The sequence below is a fragment of the Perognathus longimembris genome, chromosome 4 (assembly GCF_023159225.1).
Source record: "Perognathus longimembris pacificus isolate PPM17 chromosome 4, ASM2315922v1, whole genome shotgun sequence".
NCBI classification, from domain to species: domain Eukaryota; kingdom Metazoa; phylum Chordata; class Mammalia; order Rodentia; family Heteromyidae; genus Perognathus; species Perognathus longimembris.
In genome coordinates, this window is record NC_063164.1 from 37,097,574 (window position 1) to 37,121,803 (window position 24,230).

The 24,230-nt window shown below is 33.7% G+C and overlaps 1 protein-coding gene across 4 annotated transcripts in view; it reads right to left on the bottom strand.

The window, feature by feature from the left end:
• Positions 1-24,230, bottom strand: part of Gls (glutaminase) — a 76,700-nt gene that overhangs the window by 39,970 nt on the left and 12,500 nt on the right. For 3 of the 4 annotated variants that reach the window (XM_048345070.1, XM_048345072.1, XM_048345073.1), the window contains exons 4-7: positions 19,114-19,243; positions 17,514-17,593; positions 13,367-13,530; positions 5,919-5,977 (exon numbers count right to left, since the gene is read on the bottom strand). In XM_048345070.1, the coding sequence (XP_048201027.1) occupies positions 5,919-5,977; positions 13,367-13,530; positions 17,514-17,593; positions 19,114-19,243 (433 nt within the window). Of the gene's footprint in view, positions 1-1,821; positions 2,985-5,918; positions 5,978-13,366; positions 13,531-17,513; positions 17,594-19,113; positions 19,244-24,230 lie in introns of those variants that run through there. The other variant, XM_048345074.1, reaches the window with a different exon arrangement.

Here is a 24,230-nt window from a genome sequence, read left to right on the forward strand (position 1 = left end):
AAGTGTCTCCTTCCCTAACTTCCCCATTTAAATCTAAAAGCATTTGACTAATGTTTGATCTTATTATATACCCTAAAAATGGCTTTAAAATAAATCATTTAAGATATATTTGTTCCTGTATGTCTTAAAGATTTCACTTATCCTAGAAATATATGGGATCTAATAACCATAAAACATTAGATTAAAAAGCTTCATGACAAAGTTCTTAGAAACATATAGTTATACAAAATGAACAGTAAATGTGCTTTCCTCAAGAAAACAAAAAGAAGCCAGATGCAGGGGGTTCACACCTATAATCCTAGTTACTCAGGAGGCTGCAACCCAGTCCATGAGACTTTTATCTCCAATTATGCACCAAAAAAACCCGGAAGTGGAGCTGTGGTTTAAGTAGTAGAGTGTTAGCTTTGAGCAAAACAACTCAGGGAAACTTAGAGACCAGTTTAAAGCACAGGACTGGCACTAAATAAATACATACATATATAAATAAACCAGAACCAAATCCAAAATATAACTTGTTATCAATCACCATCACTCTGAAGCACTGTGACTGAGAAGGATAGAGAAATAGATAATTAAATATTTTTCCCTTTTGAAATAGTAATTGCTTTTTAGTTAATTTGTCTGTGGATATTTTCTGTTGATAATCAAGATGAGGATTAATTCTCTTCTTATTTTTAATTTTTACAGATGTATGAGTTGAAAATAGTTATGTTTAAGTTCTATCACTCAGCTCTTTACATCTATTTCAACATATGCCAAAAGTCACACAGTAATCTTCAAAAAAATTACACTAATACTTTTACTGACAACTATCTTGCTGAATTAAATTCTATTTCAGAATTTTGAAATCAAAGAACTGTGAATGACCTGGAATAGAGCAGTTCTTTTTAACAGTCATTACTATGACTCACTTCCTCAATACCAGACTTCAGTATTTCAAAAAGTTGTCTTTTGTTGGTCCCCAAAGCCTGAAGTAATACTCTAATAAAATGCGGGACAAATGAGAAAATGCCTTTCTTTTGGAAATTGGGAAACTCCCTAGATCAAAGGCAGATTAATTTTTTTTTTTTTTGCCAGTCCTGGGCCTTGGACTCAGGGCCTGAGCACTGTCCCTGGCTTCTTCCCGCTCAAGGCTAGCACTCTGCCACTTGAGCCACAGCGCCGCTTCTGGCCGTTTTCTGTATATGTGGTGCTGGGGAATCGAACCTAGGGCCTCGTGTATCCGAGGCAGGCACTCTTGCCACTAGGCCATATCCCCAGCCCCATGCAGATTAATTTTAAGAAAGGCACAGGAGAAAAAAAATCTAGGAAATTATTTCCTTAAGCTATCCACAACATCTATTTATGAAGGCATGCATTGAAGGATAGGTTTATTCCAGTTAGAAGGCTACAAGCATTGTTACATGCTTACATCATTTTAATTTTTCAAAGGTTTATACTAATCTGTAGTAAATATAGGAAGAAGTTTTTAAAAAGAAACTAAATTGGGCAAAATATACTACTAAACTTTCTAATTCTTTCATATCAAATGATTTTTAAAAACGAACCTGTGGTTTAAGAACTTTCTAACACTAGAAAATTACACATTTTAAACAAATATGGCTATCAAGTTAAAATAATTTATACACTTAAAACTATGAATGAAAATTAAATTAAAAAGTTTTAACACTGTAATAAAAGAATTAATGTAACTATGTTACATTTTCCCAATATATTCATGAACTAATTCGCACTGTTAACAAAGATGTTTACAAAAAAAATTAGCTTAAAATATGGCTCATTTAAAGTTAGCACATTTATAATAGTTATTTCACAACTCACTTGATTCCATTCCATGAAGATACAAGCCAATTAAAAATTAGTGATCATAGTTTCCTCTGTGATCCTCTAGTAATCAAAAAGAGGTAACTGAAAATGATTTTATAAAATATTCTTTATTTTGCCACAGAAAATGCTTTAAAAATAAATAGTACTAAAAGAATTAAAAACAGATATTATAGCTAAAAAATAATGTTCTATATGTAGTATTTTTGAAAAATAACGGAACAGTAAATTCAGTTGACAAAAATCTACCTTTCATTAAAAAAAAAACCAAAACCCTCAACTATATTAACTGACATAACCTGATGTAAATAAACCAATTTTGTCTCAAATTTAACTTACTGTATCAAGTGTAGAACACTACCCATTACTCCTCAGTCACAAACCACCTTAAAAACTTAATAGCTTACTGTAAATGACCAAATTAGCTGTATATTCACATTAGCTAAACTTGTTGTGATCTTTCATTGACGGTGACCAAATTATTTAGAAAAAAAGAAAAACATGACCTCAAATTTTCAAATTTGAAAACACTTCTGATATTTAGAATAATCACACTTGAGCAAGGCCCAGTGATTCACATAAGTAATCCTAGCTGTTGAGGAAGCTGTTATCTAGAGGTTTGAGGCCAGCTTGGGCAGAAAAAGTGTGAGAGACTGGATCTACAAAATAGCTAGCTAAAAGCCAAGCTGGAAGTATGGCTCAAGTGGTAGAATGCCAGCCGAGCAAGCATGAGGCCATGAGTTCGAAGCCCAGTATTGTCCCCCAAACCACACTTCTTTATATGATTAAAAACTGACAGCTAGACACAAACACAGACCATGTATCTTACTCTATTTAAAAACTAAAAAATCAGAGTAGATAGTACTTTTAGTATGTTGCCTTCATTTTCCCACCCTACCCCTCAATTGATAGACTCAACTAAAAGATGATAAAACTTTTACCACCGAAAGTGTGTGTATAAAGTTATTCATCTAAACATAACTGTGTTCATTTCAAGTTTATTTTATTCTTTAAAATCAAGCAATAACATGATTAAGAGATAAAACAGAGCAAGATAAAGGTATTCCTTTAAAGTTAGTAGCTCCTACACAAAAAAAAGCGAGGACGTATATAACCCTTGTATTTTTAATTCTGTGCATTTTAAGTATAAAATGACATTTGTTTTTAAAAAGGTATTTACCTATATAGCTTTGTTTAAAATTTTAAATATTGGAGTTTTTCTATAAGCTTAGTAGTTAAGAATTTATGCAACAGGTTCCTTCTGTCCAAATCCTCCTTTTTTCCACAATCTGCTAATCCTTTGAACATTTGCTCTGCCTCTTCCCCCATTTCCTGAGGATCACCACCAATCCTACAAGGAAAAAATATCAATACTACAAAATTATGAAATAAAGAGTCTTACTAAAGACTCCACTTAATTTTCTTTCTTTTCTTTTGGGGTCGGGGGGAGTAACATGAGGAGACTTGTTTTAATGGCACCATAATAAAAGCCCTGAATTTTTAATAAAAATAAAAATAGAACCACCTTAAGGTCAACTAAAAGATGAGCAAAACAAAATTTATATCAAGTGGCCAGGGTAAAATATCCATGCATTCAAACATCATTTGAGCACTCAAATAGCATCTCCTTGGAAAGAAGCTCTTTTTTTTTCTTTTTTAACAGATACCAGGCACTGAATTAATGTCCAAAGAGTGACAAAATATACCCACTAAAGAACAGATGCAACCTTTAGGGCAATAAATCAGTATCTTTTGTACAAGTTACAAATTAAGAAAGTAGTATTTTTGTTTTTCAGGACAATACAACTTGCTAAAGTCAAAAGATTTCATCAAGTGAAATGGTAAATACTATGTTAAATATGGCACACTGAATTCTAATCAACAAAAGATTTAGCACATAGCCAATTCTAGCTGTTAATAACTTATCCAATCTGTTTCCCAAGTTATACAAACTAAGAGGACTAGTCTCTTTCAGCTACTGTTTTATTACTTCAATTTCACATCATTACCAACTGATAAATATTATGTAACCATACAACTAGCAAAGACTGAATGCAGATATTTATACAAGTTTTGACTCCTTTCTTTAAAAGACCCTCAAAAAGTGTTATGTTTGAGGGCAATTTACAGATGGTTATAGTGAGCTTCCTCCCGTAATTTATATGAATTTCAATTAAAATAGCACTTATGAAACAGTCTATAAATAAAAAAAAATTCAAAAAGTGACCTTACATATGAACCATATCCCAAAGGCTCCTTATCAACTTAGTCAGTAAATAACTTATTTATAAATTCAAAAGTACTGATTAAATTTGCAAATACAAGATGACTCAGATTTAAATTTCTGCACTTATGGACACTGAACCACACTAATGTGTCTACATGCTTTCTAAACTCTGTTGCGAATTGCTCATATTAATGTGATTCAATGTGGCTTATGGCATGACTAAACATAAGGAAAACTAATGAAATGATGGTGTGATATGACCTGACATGCAGTTTTCACATGCAGCATTCCAGTATAGTTGGTTAAATTCATAAATCATTAAACAAAAGATTCTTAACTGCATGCAGTTAAGGAATTTTTCTATTAATCATTTAACATCCCCCTTTCGTGAAAACACCATGGGTGTTCCATGCTAATATTTCTACAATATAAGAGTTCTTAATCTGGGATGTACAGATCATCATAACAGGGTCAGTCAAGCCCCTAAAATGCTATGTAAAACCGTGGTACTTGAACATTATTCTGGAAAGACCCCAAAATGGTTCCAAACCATTCTAATATTTTGAAATCGAGTATTACCACATACATTCCTGTTCTTTTAATTTGTTACTTGTTCAAATCTGAGCTATTAATGAAACTCTCATAATATGTATTGCATCTAATGATCCTTTTCATTAGATTTAATTATACATATTCAATACTCAATATATGCTACCTAAGGGCAGAACTGTGCCTTCTGCAAATTGTAATGCAATTTTTTACAATAGTTTCTTTTACTTCAGAATGACAACTGTTTCTACATAAAGCAGCCGCAAATCACGAAAGTGGAAAATAAAAAACTTCCTAAGCCTATTAAAATTAGATACACTTTCAAATATTTGGCCATAAAATCTATTTTATAATATGAATTTCTAGTATATGAATTACATAAATTTCTATAAATCGGGCAAAGCGGTAATCCTCAAGCATTATTAGGGTACCCATTAACAATGAATTTAGAAAGGTAATAATTATGCTTTATTTTAGTGTGGAATAAACAGGCACAAGTTTACTGAAGAAAATATATAAATGTTCCAAGTACAGTAGAGTTGTATAAAATTTAAAATTAGAAATTTAAAGTTGAAAAAATCTAAAGAAATGGTTCTATTGTATGATAATTGTTTACATTTATTAACAATGGTTAGTAGAACCATTTTGAAACACTGATTTCAAAACAACAGTAGAGCTTCCAATTATTAAGACACACCAAATTAAAAAAAATCAACATACATTGCAAACATCAAAGCATAACAAAAAATATACTTAATAATTGGAATAAGCCTTATTTTCTCTAGTAATGGCATGATTTAAATATAACAAACAAAACAAGTTGAAAATGAAAATTATGATTCCAGTCTATGAAGGTATAAGACTTGAAGATATCTAATAGTAGATAAAAGTATTTTATCTTAAACTGAATTAGAAATTTGCTTTTGTATAGGCTAATAACAAAATATATAGTAAACCTTATAATTTAGTTAACATCTGTTCATTATAGGAGAGCCAAAAGGAAAAGAAAACAATACTAAAACTTAAAAACTTCTATACCTCATATTCAACAACCTTCTTAAACCTTTACCAGATCTTCAAGTCAAAAGATAGAACTAAAAGTTGGATTTACAATGAGTCATCTGTTTTTCATTTTGGCCTTGAAATTATAACATCAGAGCATTATTTGTAAAATAGAAATCCTAAACCTATACTACAAAGTTACTTTCTTAACTCAGAGAAAACGTAACACAGTCCTACATAAACATTTCAAAATGCAGGTTTGTGCCTTAGTTATTAAAAAAGGTTACTAGATTAAAAGGAAATGTCAACATTTTACCTTTATTAATGAAGTCACAACTATTGCTCCAGCATTTACCATAGGATTGTGTGGTTTGTCTGTAAAATACAAGAGCAACAGCATTATTTCAAATACTTGGAACCATCTTCTTGTATGCATATGTTCTTTACACCTAAGCAGAAACGTTTTTTGAAGTGAATAGCACCATGCTCTTTGTTAGCAACATATCAAACTAGTAGTTCACTTCCACAATTCGGCCTTAAAAGTGATCACACAGTCTCAAACTTCTCATGTTTCTGTGGATAGCCAAGATATGGAATCAACCTTCATGTCCCTCAGTGGACAAATGAATCAAGAAAATGTGGTATACATACACAATGGAATTCTACTCATCCATAAGAAAGAATGACAGTGTACTACTTGTAAGGAAATTGAAAAACTTGGAAAAAATTATATTAAGCAAAGTAAGCCAGAGCCAAAGAAACAAAGGCTGTATGGTTTCCTCATTTGTGGTAACTAGAATGTGCCTATAAATCTACAAGCAAACACACTAAATGATTTAAATAAATACATATATGCACACATACTGGGACATGATAAATTAGGACAGACTCAACATACACATACTGTGAGGTCAAAGGAGAATATGCCTAAGAGTGGTTGACAAAGGCTCAATAGCTATGTGCAGATGATCATATAAAATAATATTCTATGACTATGAACTCCAAGAAAAGGAAACAAGAGACATCTTTTATTTGCCATTGTTGCTGTTTTTGTTTTCTTTTCCTTTTGTCTTTTTTTTATTTTTTATTTTTTTTTGCCAGTAGTGGGGCTTGGACTCAGGGCCTGAGCACTGTCCCTGGCTTCTTTTTTTGTTCAAGGCTAGCACTCTGCCACTTGAGCCACAGCGCCACTTCTGGCCGTTTTGTGTATATGTGGTGCTCGGGAATTGAACCCAGGGCTTCATGTATGGGAGGCAAGCAGTCTTGCCACTAGGCCATATCCCCAGCCCTCCTTTTGTCTCGTTAGTTTGTATTTGAGAGGGTAGGAGAGAGCACATAAAATGTAAAACAAGGATGATCAAATACAACAGTAATACTCAATAGACACAATGTGGAAAATGAACTTGCTATCTTGGGAGAGAAGGAAGGAAGGGACGGTATGGTTCAAAAAAGACTGTAATCATTACTTATCACCTGATTTATGTAACTGTAGCTCCTTTGTATATCAACTCTACAATAACAATTCTTTTTAAGCCATACAGTCAAACAAGAACATGAGAGTCTGAATAGTGATACACTCAAATACTACTACTATATTTAAGAAAAAAACAAAACTTCAGGAAAGGTTCTGTTCCAAATTCTATTTTTTAAAACACATGTGTGTGTTTTTTTTTTTGGGGGGGGGGGTTGTTGATGGCCTTTTGTTTTGCGGAGGTCTTGGGGGTGCTGGTCCTGAGCTTGGGCTGGTCCAGGGCCTGGGCTCTGAGTTGTTTTTTGCTCAAGGCTATCTAGCATTCTACCAATTGAGCCACAGCTCCACTTCTGGCTTTTTGTGGTTAACTGGAGATAGTCTCATAGACTTTCCTACCTGTGCTGGCTTCCAACTACAGTCCTTAGCACCTAGTATTACAGGTGTGAGCCACTGGCACCCAGATAAAACATGGTGTTTGGTTTTTGGGTTTTTTTTGGTGCTTCTGTATAAACACATAGAAAGCATAGAACAAAACACAAGTACAGTGCTACACATAAGATAAAAAGAAGATAGGCTAATTAGTATTTTCTATGATTTCTAACCTTTCCTGATAGTGTAAATGATAGGTTTCTTATATAATTAAAATTAGTTTAAATTTTGAGTCTATCCATAATCCTGCTTCTAATTCTTATGACATAATTTTCAAATCTTAACTGGTTACATTTTCATTCACTGAATAGCAATAAATGCTAAATGAAAGCTTCTTAGGAGCAGTGGAACTATGTATTCATAAGTAGATGTCCTAATTTATCTGTTAATGGCGGTTATTTATCGCTGAATGAATAAGCTCTTAACTAACTTGACATTTTTAGTAGAATGCATTAAATTATTGCTGTACCATTACTCCCTTTGAATTTTAAGGAAACTACATTTTTTGAGATAAGACTGTAGCTTAATAACCCTGAATTCTGGGGAAAAGTCTGGAAGCTCTTCAAAATGTTAAACACAGAATTACTGTATTATTCAGTAATTCTACCTTTAGGTATATAACGAGGAGAAATCAAATCATATGTTCATATAAAAACTTGCATACAAACATTCACAGCAAGGCAGAAAACTAAATCAAGTATATTTCCAAGGTGGATTAAAAAAAACAACTTTGTATTACCCATACAATGAAATAGTTTTTTGTTTTGTTTTTGCCAGTCCTAGGGCTTGAACTCAGGGCCTAGACTCTGTCCCTGAACCTCTCTGTGCTCAAGGCTAGCGCTCTACCACTAGAGTCACAGTGCCACTTCTGGCTTTTTCTGTTACTGTGATGCTGAGCAATCAAACCCAAAGGTTTGTGCATGCTAGGCAAGCATTCTACCACTAGGCCACATCCTAGTTCCTGAAATAATTTTTAAAGGAATAAAGCTACACCTTAAAAACAATATCCAGTCATAAAAGACCAAATACATGATTTCAATCACATGAACTTTCCCAAACAGAAAAATGTATCAAGACAGTAAATTTACTAGTAGACCACTAGTTTACAGGACTACAAAAGAATGGAAGAATAACTGCAATGGATATGGAATTTCCTTGGGAGTGGTGAAAGTGTTCTAAAACTGTGGTGTTGATCACATAGTGTATGAATATAGAAGCCATCAATGTACACATTTTAAGTAAAATCAATTCCATGATATTTATGTGAATGCTATCTCATTAGAACTATTAATTTTTTAATTAAAAAATAGAGAGAAAAAAGACTGAGTAAAAGACAGCACACTAGTTTCCTACAACAGAAGATAAACAATGTGATTCAGAAGCTATATTTTAAATTGTGAATTCTAGATTCTTTAATCTCTCTATACTGTATTTACACCCACAGGAAATGAAATCATTATACTGAAGAGATATCTATATTCCTATGTTTACTGGAGCACTATTCACAACAGATAAGATATAAAAATCAACCTAAAATGAGTGTCTAAAAATGAGTAAATATAAAAAATGTGGTATAAATACAAGAAATAGTATAAAGCCTTAAAATGTTTAAAAAAAGATTTCATTGACAGTAACATGGATATCCCTCGAGGTTATATCATGCTGAAAGAACTGGCGAGATAAAAAGGATAAATACTATGTGATTTTACTTTCTGGGTGGAATCTAAAAATACTGAACTCACAGAAGGACAGAATAAAATGTTGGTTACCAGGGCTAAGGACAAAGTGAATGTGGGCTGGGGAAGATCTTGACTAAAGGATACAAAATTTCAGTTAGAAAAAAAAAAGAATAAATTCAAGAGACCCCTAGGATAGTATACTTAATAATGATCTATTATAAACTTCATACACAATAATCAATCCTATATTTCATGAGGTAATACACTGTCTTTTGGCTTGATTTGAAAATTATTTAATGCACACAAATGTCAGAACTCACATTTCATAACAAATAAATTTTACAGCAATTGCTCATTTTTAATTGCTCATAAATACAAGCTTCAAAAGTGAAAATCTTCATGTTATAGCTAACTATTATAACTAAAATTTCACCTATTCCAAGTTATGCTGACTAAGTAGTATACTACTTGCTGTCCTAGAATACTTCTACAGGTCAAGGAGAAAAAGATAAAAAAAATTTCCAAATACAATCTACTGAAAGAAAAACCACAAGCAAAATGAAAGCAGCATACAGAAATCTGATTGGCTAATTACGTCCTACTTTCATTATGTAGATGTTTGTGTTCTTGTTTTGTAGCTTTTGTTTTTTTTTTATATACAGTATCAAGTTTAGGCACTACAGACATAGGAGGCAGATATGTGCACATCACATAATGGGGTACTAAATAAATATTTTAAGAAATATTTGGGTACTAAATGATAAAATATTCAAGTTTCACATAAAACACACTTAAAATCTTTCAAAGAATATCAAATTATTTCATGGCATACCAGCCCAACTTTTAGATTAATCATGCTCACTCTGTCTTTAAGTGATAATCAAGCATGAACATGAACTCGCAAAAGATAATATAACACTACGCTAACTGCAGTAAAAAAAACCTCAGTCTAAGACCTAAGTCTGAAATATACCTGTTTACCAATCTTCTGTAGGTAAGTCGGACCTAACTGAGGGGTTAAATTTAGAATTCTTACTCAATTAAAAACATTTACAGACAATAGAATAGATACATATGCAAATTTAATAAACACTACATTTAAAATAACGGCATATATTACATCTTGTTATATCAACAAAATGAACCTGAGCAACATTTGAAATTATTGTGCATGTTTTTAATACATAAAACCGATCAATTATAACATGATTTATTCTTCCCAAAGCACAAAATACCCAGAATATTTTCATGTCACATTAGCTTTTCAAAATACTCAGCATATAAACTTCACAAAGACTGGTTCATAATTGAGGCTACATAGAAGGCTGCTAATGTTTATTTACTTAAGGACAAAAGTATTCTTAGAAGTTGTTTATTTAGGATAACATGGTGGTACGTTCCTGTAATCCCAGATACACAAAAGACAGACAGGAGAATTGTAATTTGTATTTCTTGAAAACATTATCCCCATCTTTACTCTTCCTATAATTCTGTATCTTACCCAAGTTAAATAATCATGTATATAACTGAAATATTAAAAACAGAAAACAATTCATGTGAGTACTGTAATATAGTTTGCATCAACTTTGTTGTTTAAATTTAGCATCTTTATCAGATAAATACTGCTAAGCACCTTTTTCCTCCTTTTTTTTTTTGTTGTTGTTGGTCATGAGGCTCTTCAGTACAAGGCTAGCATTCTACCACTTGAGCTATAGCACCAATCCAGTTTTCTGGTGGTTAGTTGGAGATAAGAGTCATGGACCTTTCCTGCCTGGGCTGGCTTTGAACCATTTACAGGCATGAGCCACTGGCGCCTGGATTCCTCTTTTCCCTTTGAATTCCAATTAAGGTAATAAATTCACTTGTAAGTTGCCCAACTATTTGTCAAGGTATGTTTTCAGATATCAAATGTAACAGAGAAAGATCAACACCACTAAAAATATAAAAATAAAACCTATCCACTGAATATTTTCACTAGTACCTAACTTTTTAATATGAAAGCTTAAAAAATATATTATGTACAAAAGTAAGAATACAGTTTTATGAATACCATATATCCTTGAATTTATATCTCTAGTCTAATACAAAGCTTTCTTTCATGATAGTATGTGAACCCACATGAACAACATGAATATGCAAAACAGAAGTACTACTAATTAGTGGCATTAGTATCGTGATATAAAACCACATCACTGCACTATCCTTTCATATCTAATATTTAATTCAGCATTTTATAGACCCACTAAAGGAAAGAACCTGAAAAAGTGGAAAGTGGGCTAGAAATTTAGAGCACAGTTGGTTCTTCCAAGTATTAATAAATGCTTTAATTCAGAAGAAACGTCACATGATTTTTCTCTTCACAAAAATTCTGTCTTCTTTTCATATAAACCATTCTTAAAGTTGACTTTGAATCTAGAATACACTTTTTTTTTTTTTTTTTGGCCAGTCCTGGGCCTTGGACTCAGGGCCTGAGCACTGTCCCTGGCTTCTTCCCGCTCAAGGCTAGCACTCTGCCACCTGAGCCCAGCACCCCTTCTGGCCATTTTCCATATATGTGGTGCTGGGGAATCGAACCGAGAGATTCATGTGTAGGAGGCAAGCACTCTTCCCACTAGGCCATATTCCCAGCCCCTAGAATGCACTTATTTTTAAATCCAAGTATAATAGAACAGATCAGCTTTTGGCTAAACTGAATCTAAATGATACATGTAGATGATGCAAAAATTACCAATATGGTTGTAGTCATACACAACATTTTCAGCAGTATCTAACTGAATTTTTTAGCAAATGCCAGCTATTTTGAGATTTTACTCAAAATATTACTCCCTCATCTTCTCCCCGTTCTATTTTCCCAGCAAGATATACCTAAGAATAATCATTTTTAAAAATAGGGGGTTAACGCAAAGAACCAATAGCCCCCTCATCAAGTGGGCTAAAGACTTACAAAGAGACTTCTCTGATGAGGAAATGAGAATGGCCAAGAGACATATGAAAAAGTGTCCTACATCACTGGCCATAAAAGAAATGCAAATCAAAACAACATTGAGATTCCATCTCACACCAGTAAGAATGCCCTTTATCAAGAAAACTAACAATAACAATTGTTGGAGGGGATGTGGCCAAAAGGGAACCCTTCTTCATTGTTGGTGGGAATGTAAACTGGTTCAGCCACTCTGGCAAGCAGTATGGAGATTCCTCAGAAGGCTAAATATAGAACTCCCCTATGACCCAGCAACCCCACTTTTGGGTATCTATCCGAAAACCACAAACAAAATCACAGTAAAGCCACCAGCACAACAATGTTCATCACAGCGCAATTTGTCATAGCTAGAATCTGGAACCAACCCAGATGCCCCTCAGTAGAAGAATGGATCAGGAAAATGTGGTACATATACACAATGGAATTTTATGCCTCTATCAGAAAAAATGACATTGCCCCATTTGTAAGGAAATGGAAGGACTTGGAAAAAATTATACTAAGTGAAGTGAGCCAGACCCAAAGAAACATGGACTCTATGGTCTCCCTTATTGGGAATAATTAGCACAGGCTTAAGCAAGTCACAGCAGAGGTTCACAAGAGCCCAATAGCTATACCCTTATGAACACATAAGATGATGCTAAGTGAAATGAACTCCATGTTATGGAAACAATTGTTATATCACAGTTTTAACTACTTTCAATGTCCCATGTGTATCTGTAGCTTCTACTATTGATGATGTTCTTGTACCACCTTCCTGTGGTTGTATCTACACTATCTCTGTAATCTTATCTGAGTATATTGGAAACCATGTATACTGGTATTAGAACTAGGAAATTGGAAGGGAATACCAAAATCGAGAGACACAGGGTAAAAAAAGGCAAACAACAAAAGCAATACTTGCAAAACTGTTTGGTGTAAATCACCTGAACACCTCATGGGGGGAAAGAGAAAGGGGGAGGAAGGAGGGGGGAATGAGGGACGAGGTAACAAACAGTACAAGAAATGTATCCAATGCCTAACGTATGAAACTGTAATCTCTCTGTACATCAGTTTGATAATAAAAATTTGAAAAAAAAGGTGGTTAAATTATCTCTATGAATTTCCCAAAAATATTGTGGCAAATTTTACAAAGAAGCAACTCTTTTAATCTTCAAAACATTGTTCTATTTACTTACAATTGCAGAGAAAAATAAAATATTTCTTACCATCTTCATTCAAAAACAGTTTGTTGAATCTTAATCCACTTGGCTCTTTCCCAACATATCGATGTACATACTCAGTTCCCAGATCATTAACAGCAATGGCATATTTCAAAGGTTTTACACATGACTGAAGGCAAAATGGAACTTTGGTATCTCCAATAGAATGCCTATTTAAAAGCAGATTCAAAAAAATTAACATCCACCTGAAGAAAATAAAACATTAAAACCATAAATGAACTTTAAAATTTTTAATGCCAATCTAAGATTTTCCCACAACTGAACCACAAATGTTACTTCAAGAAATTAAAGAATAAATATAAGCATGTTTAAGACAAATACTGGGGAGAGGGAGGGAGACAAAAGCTTAAAATAATCAGGTAAGAGTAATAGTTCTAAATTAGATGACAAACAATATACAAGTTTACCTTTTAGGTAAAAAGGGTGCTGCCTCCGTTTCCCTACCTACACTCAACCACATAGAAGGAACTAGCCCTTTTAGAAACTGTGTATTTGGGAGGGCGGGGTGGGGGGGGGGGCTGTCCCTGAGCTCATGGCCTTGAACTTGCTAAAAATAGATGCTCTGCCACTTTGAGCCACAGCTCCATTTCTGTTTATTTGAGGTGTTAGAGAAAAGAATCTCATGAGGACTTTTGTGGCTGGGCTGACTTTGAACTGGTATCTTCATATCTCAGCCTCCTGAGTAACTAGAATTACAGGTATGAGTACTATTTCCTGTCTGTAAGCATCTCATCTTGTGGTATCAGATCCAGCCACAGAAGTACTATCCAGCATTGTTCTTTTATTGTTTTTTTGTGTGTGGGTACTGGGTTTTGAACTCAGGATCTGTGCACTGGCACTGAGCTTCCCCCCAGCCCTTAAGATGGTGCTCTACTACTTGAGCTACAGTTCTGTTTCTGGCTTTTTGCTGGTTAACTAGAGATCAAGGTTTCATGGATTTTCCCATCAAGGCTGGCTTTGAACCACAATCCCACGATCTCAGCCTCTTGAGTAGCTAGGATTACAGGTGTGAGCCATCAGTTTTATAAACCCTACAGAGGTGCCACTAAGGTACAACAGGCAGTCATTAATATGTAAGTAGAAACAAAACGGTAACTTTTCTATGTCACCAAGCCAAGAATTACATGAAATAGAAAGGAGATTGGAATGAAAAACTTGCAGCTCAAGTGTAAGCAAACCTCACAAGTACAGTGATCTTCACTTTAATTTCTGGTATAGACCATGTGTTCTGAAGAACCCTAACACATCACACAAACTCATTCACTCATATGAAACTCAGTGAAACTGGGCCCTATTAATAATTATCCCAGGGAGAGGTGAGCAGACTTCAGAGAACAAACAGAAACAGCTGGCCACTCTGCTTCTAAGTACATATACATTATAAATCCATGTATGTCAAAAAAAAATCATGTGATTTTTTTCCTATCAAATTTATGCATGATTTCTAACTTATACTGTTTACCTCAACTTGGCAATATTTCTAAAGAATGATTAAAAAGTTCTATTTTATTACATTTGGATCTAAAAATATATGTTATAACTCCAAAGTCAGTTTTAAGGATTCTAAGGCTGGGAGTTTGGCTCAAGTAGTAGAATGCATGCTTAACAAGTGTGAGGCCCTGAGTTCAAACTCCTGACCATCACCAAAAAAAAGAGAACACACAATACAAACAAAGATAAATAATTCTTAAATTCAAAAACTGGAAAACTGAAAATAAGAAAAAAACCTCTGGACACAGGTGGTCACACCTGTAATCCTAGCTATGCAGGATGCTGAGATCATGGTTTGAAGCCAGTCTGGGGAAGAAAAGTCTGTGAGACTGATTACCTCCAATAAAACCACTCAGAAAAGTCCAGAATTGGTGCACTGTGGCTCAAGTGGTAGAGCGTTAGCTTGGAGCACAAAGAGGCTCAGGAACAGCACCTAGGCCCTGAGCTCAAGCCCCAGAACCAGCAAAAAGGAAAAAAAAATACATGATTGCTTCCAAACTAAAAATTATTATTACATGACAAACTATTTCCTCAATAGTACTATCACTCTCTCATGGATTTTGCTGCCATGTTATCTTATCTGTGTCCTTTCATAACATTCAATATTTAATTAAACTCATAGTTTTCAAATATTTTATGGGCCCAAAGGAGGACAAGGGTCTATAACAATGGAAGGATAAAGCGGAATAGAAATTTAGAGACTAAGATGCTTGTTTCATCTCTGCCACCATCATGTCAACCTTGGACAACTTCAAAATACATGTAAAAGCACGTTTTTCATTATTAATGCTTGAGAAGGTAATTACTAAAAAAATACAAAGCACTAGAAGAAAGGCAACGAAGAGAGTAAAACTTTAAAAATGGAGGCAAAGACTTTAACTGAAATATTATCTTGAAAAGTGAAACTTAAAATTATAAGGTTACATGACTTAAATGGTAGTGTTAAAAAATTTAGGGTTAAGGGCTGGGGATATAGCCTAGTGGCAAGAGTGCCTGCCTCGGATACATGAGGCCCTAGGTTCGATTCCCCAGCACCACATATACAGAAAATGGCCAGAAGTGGCGCTGTGGCTCAAGTGGCAGAGTGCTAGCCTTGAGCGGGAAGAAGCCAGGGACAGTGCTCAGGCCCTGAGTCCAAGGCCCAGGACTGGCCAAAAAAAAAAAAAAAAAAAAATTAGGGTTAAATTACATCTATAAAATAAATTTGAGGTGTATACTGCAAGCCCACTTTATTCAATGATTTATTATACATGGTTATGCCCAAGTATAGTAAAACAAAAAAGTTCCCACGCACACATTATGTAGCTCAGTTGATGCAGAAAAGCTCTCAGTCGGTCCTGTATTATCATTAGTTGTTTAAACTTGATGTATCCTGAATACTTACAGTTTTTCCTTTATGGCATTCTCCTGGGAACCATATAAATCCCCAAATACCAAGAATCTACCATGTACAAATGTATATACTTTTATGTATATTTTCAATTAAAAAAGTAAAGCAAAAAAAATCAAACAAAACCAAGTATTTCATCTCTGAACTAAGTCTTTATGAGTACAGCAATACAGACGTTTCTCTTACGTACCAATTTTTCTGACAAAATCAAATTGCAATATAAAAATAAAATAAAGTATTTTTGTAGTTACTATTTTATTATCTTTAGAAAGCAAATCTTTACGTCTGACTTCAAACACAACGAAAAAGATTATTCTTGAAAAACTATTCTAAAACTTTACCAATTTTCCAAGGGCCTCTTTTAATTCTTTGACTTTTAAATCAAATCACTCTTTAAATTGCCCTCATCTCATCACTATCCTTGTATTTCTGCAAGGTTTCTCATTGGTCAGCAAGTGTGCCTGAAATACAAGCATATCCCCAATATAACTCTCATGGACTTAATGAAATTCTGTGTTTCATAACTCACTTTTTGTGCTTGTAAATGACTGATAATGGGGTACTGTATTTTGTTTTTCTGCCAGGCCTGGGGCTTGGGACTCAGGGCCTGAGCACTGTTCCTGAGTTTCTTTTTTCTGCTCAAGGCTAGCACTCTGGCATTTGAGCCACAGAACCACTTCCATCCTTTTCTGTTTATGTGGTGCTGAGGAATCGAACGCAGGGCTTCATGCATGCAAGGCAAGCAATCTACCACTAAACCACATTCCCAGCCCGGGGTATTGTATTTTATGGTGTCAACTCTTTATGATAATAATACTAGGAACATGAGGAACAAAGATAATGACAAACTGAGTAGGAAATGGTGCCTAATTCTATTAGTAGTCAGTTCATTAGAGTATAATGTCATGTTTTTTTTTGTTTTTTTTTCAAATTTTTATTATCAAACTGATGTACAGAGAGGTAATGTCATGTTTTGACAAGCACACTTCTCTTAACAAATAAAACTGCAGGTCCTTGAATAAAACTACGATAATAAGACTATAGCAATGAATAGAAAAGATAAAGTGACTCAAAAAAATTAAAATTACTGTTGCAGTTGAAATCTACATTGAAAAATTACACTGAAATCTAAACATATTTACCCTCTGTAATCCATGTCAGGATTAATTTCCATTATAAGAGATGGTTCTCTTACTGTTATGATAAGCTTAAACATTAAAGTCGGTTGTCATAGATCTGAAATAAACATACCTCTGTCCATCTACTGTACAAACAGACACACCCCACAAATCAGGACTGAATTTGGCCAACTGAGGAATATAATCTGCAACCTATCAAAATATTGAAAGAAATTAACAAGTTTAATATAGGCAAATGACATATTTTCTCTTACCAAAAACATCTTATCTCAACTTAGCATCTACAAAAATGACTAGATTTGTAGCTGAAGATTACGGTAAGTCCTTATTACTTGCTCAGTAACAAAGAACAAGCTGTGTACAGTGGCTCAATCTAAGAATGAGGCAGGAAGATGATAAATTTGAGGCTACCCTAGGCTTCATAGTGAGTAGTAGATCATCCTAGGCTGTGTATTGAGGCCTTGTATCAGAAAAGCAAGACAAAAATTAGAAAATAAAGAACTTGACATTTTAAAGGAAATCAGAGGTGCCTGTAGAGTTTCACTATCCAAAAATTTAGGAATATAGAAATAAGTAGTATTTATACTGACATCGTCAAGATATCATATCTTTATTAAAAAGCTACCCCAAGCTAAAAGAAAATAAAAGTTTTCAACAGAAATTACACAAAATAGATCCTACTATTATTTGGGAAAAAATTTTGTTTGAATGTAATGTGAATCCAGGGTCGACTTTCCTGCTCCTAAATTATTTCCTAAAATGAGAAACATTTCACTCAGTGTTTAGAGATATTAAAAATGTGGGAATACACAACAATATAATTTTAATTAGTTAAAATTTAATCTAGGTGGCAGTGACTCAAACTTGTAATCCGAGATTACTGGATTGGAGGACTTTGCTTCTAGGTTAGCTCAGGCATAAAATAAAAAATTTGCAAGAGTCCATCAGAGTGGTACATGCCTGTCAACCTCAACAAGAGAGGAAAGCACAAAATAGGACGATATCAGTACAGGCTGACCCCACATGAAGAGACATCCTATATCAAAATAACCAATCAAAAAAGAGGCTAGAAAAACCTAAGTGTAAGAATTTTTATTTTCTAGTGATTGAGGTTTTTCTATAGTCAGAAACAATTTTAAAAGCACTAAATGCAGTTACTTGATGTAAATTCTTAAATTAAAAAAACAAAAAACAAATTTGGGGCTGGGAATGTGGCTTAGTAGTAGAGTGGTTACCTAGCATGCATGAAGCCCTGGGTTCGATTCTTCAGTACTACATAAACAGAAAAAAATGGAAGGGGAATTGTGGCTCAAGTGGTAGAGTGTTAGCCTTGGGCACAGAGAGGCTCGGGGACAGAGCCCAGGCACTGAGTTCAAGCCCCAGGATTAACAAAAACAAACAAAAAACAAATTTAGGGGTTAGAGATTTTGCTCAGTGGAAGAAGACTTGCCTAGCAAGTGCAAGGCCCTGAGTTCAGTCATCAACATTGCAAAACAAAAACATACAAAAAATAGCCAAGCACCAATATCTGAAGCTTGTAATTCTAGCTACTCAGGAGAGGCTGAGATCTAAGGATTATAGTTCAAAACCAGCCTGGGCAAAGACACGTATCTCCAATGAACCAGCAGTACACAGTTTTATTCTCCATATATTAAATTGAGCTGAATTATTAAATGATTGGCTTAGGATAATATACATATCCAAAATATTACCTTTCCTCCAGACTGCTTTTTAGCACTTTCATATAGCTCATCAATATGTGAGGTAAAAGACATAAAGTCAGGTATGACAAACTTTCTTCTAAAGGCTTGTGTCAACAAAACAATGTTGCTTTGAACACATCTGTGGAATGTAAGAAAAATATTAATAGAGTGGGTGCCTCTCAGTTAGTACCTGATAATAATAGCTCTAAGAGGATATTAATATATTTAAACAAAATTCATTTTATACAATATATTTCATAAATTATTCCTTTCATATATTATTTCTTCTATCCAGCAGTCCTTCATGTCATTGTTTAAGCTGAACATAGATGGACCTAAGAGCTGTGTCATAGATTAAAGTAACAGCATTCCACCAGGTTTAAATATTAGAACCACCTAAAAAAAAGTCCTTTATCTTCCCAGTTTTTTGAATCTTAACAGACACTCCGTATGACATTTAACTAACAAAAATCACTTTAAAGTATCACAGATGAGGAGTGGGAATGTGGCTTAGAGACTGCTTGCCTAGTATGCATGAAGCCCTGGGTTCAATTCTTTAGTACCACATAAACTGAAAAGGCTAGAAGTGGCACTGTGGCTCAAGTGGTACAGTGCTAGCCTTGAGCAAAAAAAGAAGCTCAGAAACAGTGTCCAGACCCTGAATTAAGCCCTAAGACTGGCACCAAAAAGAAAAAAGAATCCCAGATGAACCAGTGCTGGTGTCTCACACTTGTTATCCTAGATACTCAGGAGGCTGAGATCTAAGGGTTGCAGTTCTAAGCCAGTTTAGGCAAGAAAGGCTCTAAGACTCTCATCTCCATCACCAGCGAAAAAGCCGGAGGTGGAGCTATGTCTCAGAGATAGAGCACTAGCCTTGAGCAGTAAAGCTTAGGGACAAGCACTCAGGCCCTGAGTTCAAGCCCTAGGAACAGAAAAAAAAAATCATGGATGAGCATTTGTTTACTTTTCAATTAAGTAATCTCAGATATATCTGTTTAGTTCCAGTACAAACATATCATTAAAATATTTTAAATTATACATTTTAACATTACATTTCGTTAGCATTCTGAAAGACATATTAAGGAGAGAAACCAGAGATGAAAACAAAAGCTTCTTAAGTGAAATACTTAAATGCTTATAAATATATAACTTTAAAGAAATTTTCACACAAAATATCATAATAAATATCACCTGAGAAATCAGAATGTTAAGTTACATTATTCTATTTGATGTAGGATATATATATACATATATATATGTGTGTACAAATGTATGTATATTGTGGTAAGGTAAAAATGTTTCACTGGTAAAAGTTATTTCAATTTCATGGTGAGCTATGTGATAGGGGAGCATGAAATCTAGTCAGTTCAATGTTCTTCTGTGTACTAAAAAGGACTTAAGCCAGAAAACCAGTACACTAGTGTAACCTTAAAGAAGAGTTTAATAAATGGCTTACAATCGTCCTTATCACTCTGAGATTAAGATAGCTTCAAATTTCTGAGTCTTAGTAACCCAGTAATACAATATTTAATTAATAAAGGAAGAGTTGCTAAACATGTACACAAAACCACAATACAGACCTTAATAAATCTTAACAGATTAGCATTTGAGTGCTGAAGAGATAAAATAATCAAGTGTTGAAAATAAAGCCAAACTATTATGATGAGAAGTTATTTATGTAACTTAAGTCCACACAGATAAGCAATTTGATACATTGCCATCTCTGAAGAAAAGTCTTGGATTTTCTTTTAAGTAATTACTAAGTTACAGATATTATTTTATTTAACCTCAAAATAGTAATGCTTTGTGAAGAACTTCTGCACTTCACAAATGCACAGGTTCCAAATGAGAAATATTCAAATTTCAGTATCTTACTTCAAGTTCTAGATGAAACACCAAATTAAAATTATAAACCAGGTTTCATGCTTTAAACATTAATAAAAATAGTATGTATTTACTTGGCTAACATGAAATTAAGAGAGATTTAAAATAAAATTGTAATGTATAAATAGCTATAGTTTCAGTGATAAGGAACTAATACATTAAAAAATAGTAACAATTTCTACTCTTAACCTATAAACTTAGTATTAGCTAACATTCTGGAGTTAACAAATACTTCATTAAGCTTCTAAACTTTGTGAAATTTTAAAATAGTCACCAAAGACAATGTTAATGTTAAAACTAAAAATGTTAATGTACTATCTCACAGCTTAGATATTTACAACAGCTTTTACTATCAATTTTGCAAGAGAATTACACCCAAGGAGACCTTTTTCAAAATGCCTAATTCCCAAGCCTACACCAACAAATCAAATGTCTCCATTATATAAGATGTTACAAATGAAAAGTATCAAATTCAATGAAGCTACTATTTGAATCTAATTAATCAGAACCTTCAAAAGGAGGATTTAAGGCTTAATTTATTCTTAACAATATCATTTATTGTTAACAATATTTGGATTTTCTCCTTTGCTTTGCTTTATCTAGCAGAAGATGTTGGCAAAAAAAAGCAATGTCAATAGCTTTAATGGTCTTAACACTCACAAGAGTGTTCAACTGCATACTTATAATTGCTTCAAATAATAGTTTTCCTAAAAGTTATTTTAAATATATATATGTCATTAGCTTAACTAGAAATAAGAAGTCATATAAAATGAATTTTTAGGAGGAATATCTGTAACATCTTTCTCTCTACATTTTTTAAACTGTTCATTAGGAATAATCATTTCCTTTGTCAATGTTTAGGTCTAACAGCTATACAGCATACATCAATGTTTTACAGAATAGTTCTTACACATGATTCATCAATAAAGTAACATAACAGATAAGGATCTTTTTAGAAAAGCAAATAATTACAAATGCAGACATTTATTTTCTCCAAAAACAAAACAAACCAGAAAATTATGATTACACATAAAATAGCCTGATTAACTATAAAGTTAAAACATAAGAAGCAGTTTTCCACCTATTTTTTACTTTATTAAGGATTATTAGCAAAAAAAAAAGCAATTGACTATGTAACTGGGTACAGGCAGTCTCCAATTTTCAAATAGACTGCAATATAAGGAGTGTTAGAATTCATTTTGCCATTTAAAAAACAATGATACATCACAACATTTCTCGGATTACTACAATGGTTTTGTTTTGGACTCACACTTGCTAGACAGGTGACCTGCTACTTGAGTTGCATCTCTCTTCAGCCCTTTTGCTTTAGATAACTTTAAGAAAGGATCACCCTTTCTGCTCAGGGCCAGCCAGCCTCAGACCATGATCTTCTAACCTACTGCCACTGCCTCCCGGCACAGTTGAGAGGTAGACTTATGCCACCATATCCATTTATAAAGATGGAACCTCACTAACCTAGTGCCTGGACAAGCCTCAAATTATAATCCCTCCACCACCCAAGTTGCTGGAGTCATAGGCATAAGCATCAGACAAACTCCCAATGTATTTTAGATAAAACATCATCACTTTGATTTCAACCAAAACTACCCACCTTAATATGAATTCACATTTTAATACCTCCTCCCTAGTTGTTTGGAGGTGAGATACTTTATTTCTGGAAATACAAACTAAACAACTTCTTAATTTGAAAATAGAAAAGAAACTTCTCTGAAGTAATTATCTTGCCAAGTGACCTGAAAAGGTGATTGGTCTGAGATTTTGAGTCACCTCATTCTGGTGAAGAAAATAAAAATCCTATGTCTATGGACTACTAATATACATACTTACATGAACTACTAAACATATGTGAAGTTGGGAACCTAGCTGAATTACAATCATAGATTTTTGTAAAAACTGGATTAACATTAAAATTATAGTACTTACTGTCCATTAATATAATTACAAATGGAAAATTTTATGAATAAGCTCATTTGGCTTCTTAATTCAGAGTACTTAAATTGCTTTTAACTTTGTATTTAAATGTAACATACAGAGCTGGGAATATGGCTTAGTGGTGGAGTGTTTGCCTACCATGCATGAAGCCCTGGGTGCAATTCCTCAGAACCACATAAACAGAAAAAGCCAGAAGTGGCGCTGTGATTCAAGAGATAAAGCGCTAGCCATGAGTAATAAGAAGCTCAGGGACAGGGCTCAGGCTCTGAGTCCAAACCCCAGGACTGGCAAAGAAAAAAAAAATGTAACATGCTTCTAAAGGACAAAATAGTATTAAATATGTAACATATGAAACCATTTAAAACTCCAAAGTCAGTTTTTCATACCTATTATCTATAGATATATCTGCCACCTGAAAGCTATACTCACAGATAAGGCATAACTCCCAAATAACACTATACTTTGCACACATCATTCATGAACACTGAAAATAAAATAATCCCTATTAAAAAAGAACAAATAAATCTAGAAACTAAACTTTCTTCCTCCACAATTAAAAATGATTCCAGGAACACAAAACTCCAATTGCAAGCAAGACTAATATGTACACTTTAAAATCAGCTGAGGTAGCAACAGAACCAAGGATGTTCTGTGAAAAGATAAAAATACAAAACTGTTAGCAGTGCTTCTTCACAGCATGCTAGCAAACTTAAAAGAACCTCAGTTAAATACTTATCACTTCTGCTATCTAATGACTTAGGACATTCCCAGGAGATATTATGTACAACATGTCATTCAACTCCCACTGCCACAAATAACCTAAACATAACTATATACACATATACAAATAAATTTTCAAAGTAGATGCAGAAATACTTTGGATCTACCTCACTTCTAAGCCTATATTGCATATATACAAGCTGTGAGTGATACCCAAGTAAGATGATTTAGAAAAAGCTAGTGTCAATTTTCAACTTTATGTAAGCTTCCTCTTAGTGGTTCCCTTTACTAGTAATTTTAAAATATTTGACTTTTTATGATGCATTACAAACATGCTGTCCATTAAATCGTCAAACTAAAACAAGTAATGAAGAAAGTAAACAGGCAAATACAAAAATGTCAAAATATTCTTATTCAATCAAATTGTCTTTAGTTCTAAACTGTGGGAGAAATGAAAATAGTCAAAACTCCATGTCTTAATATGGCTGAAGGAAGAGAGAAGCACACAATGAAATATGTAAAATTAAGATACATAGAGCTGTATGAAGCTCTGTGATATCATTTAAATC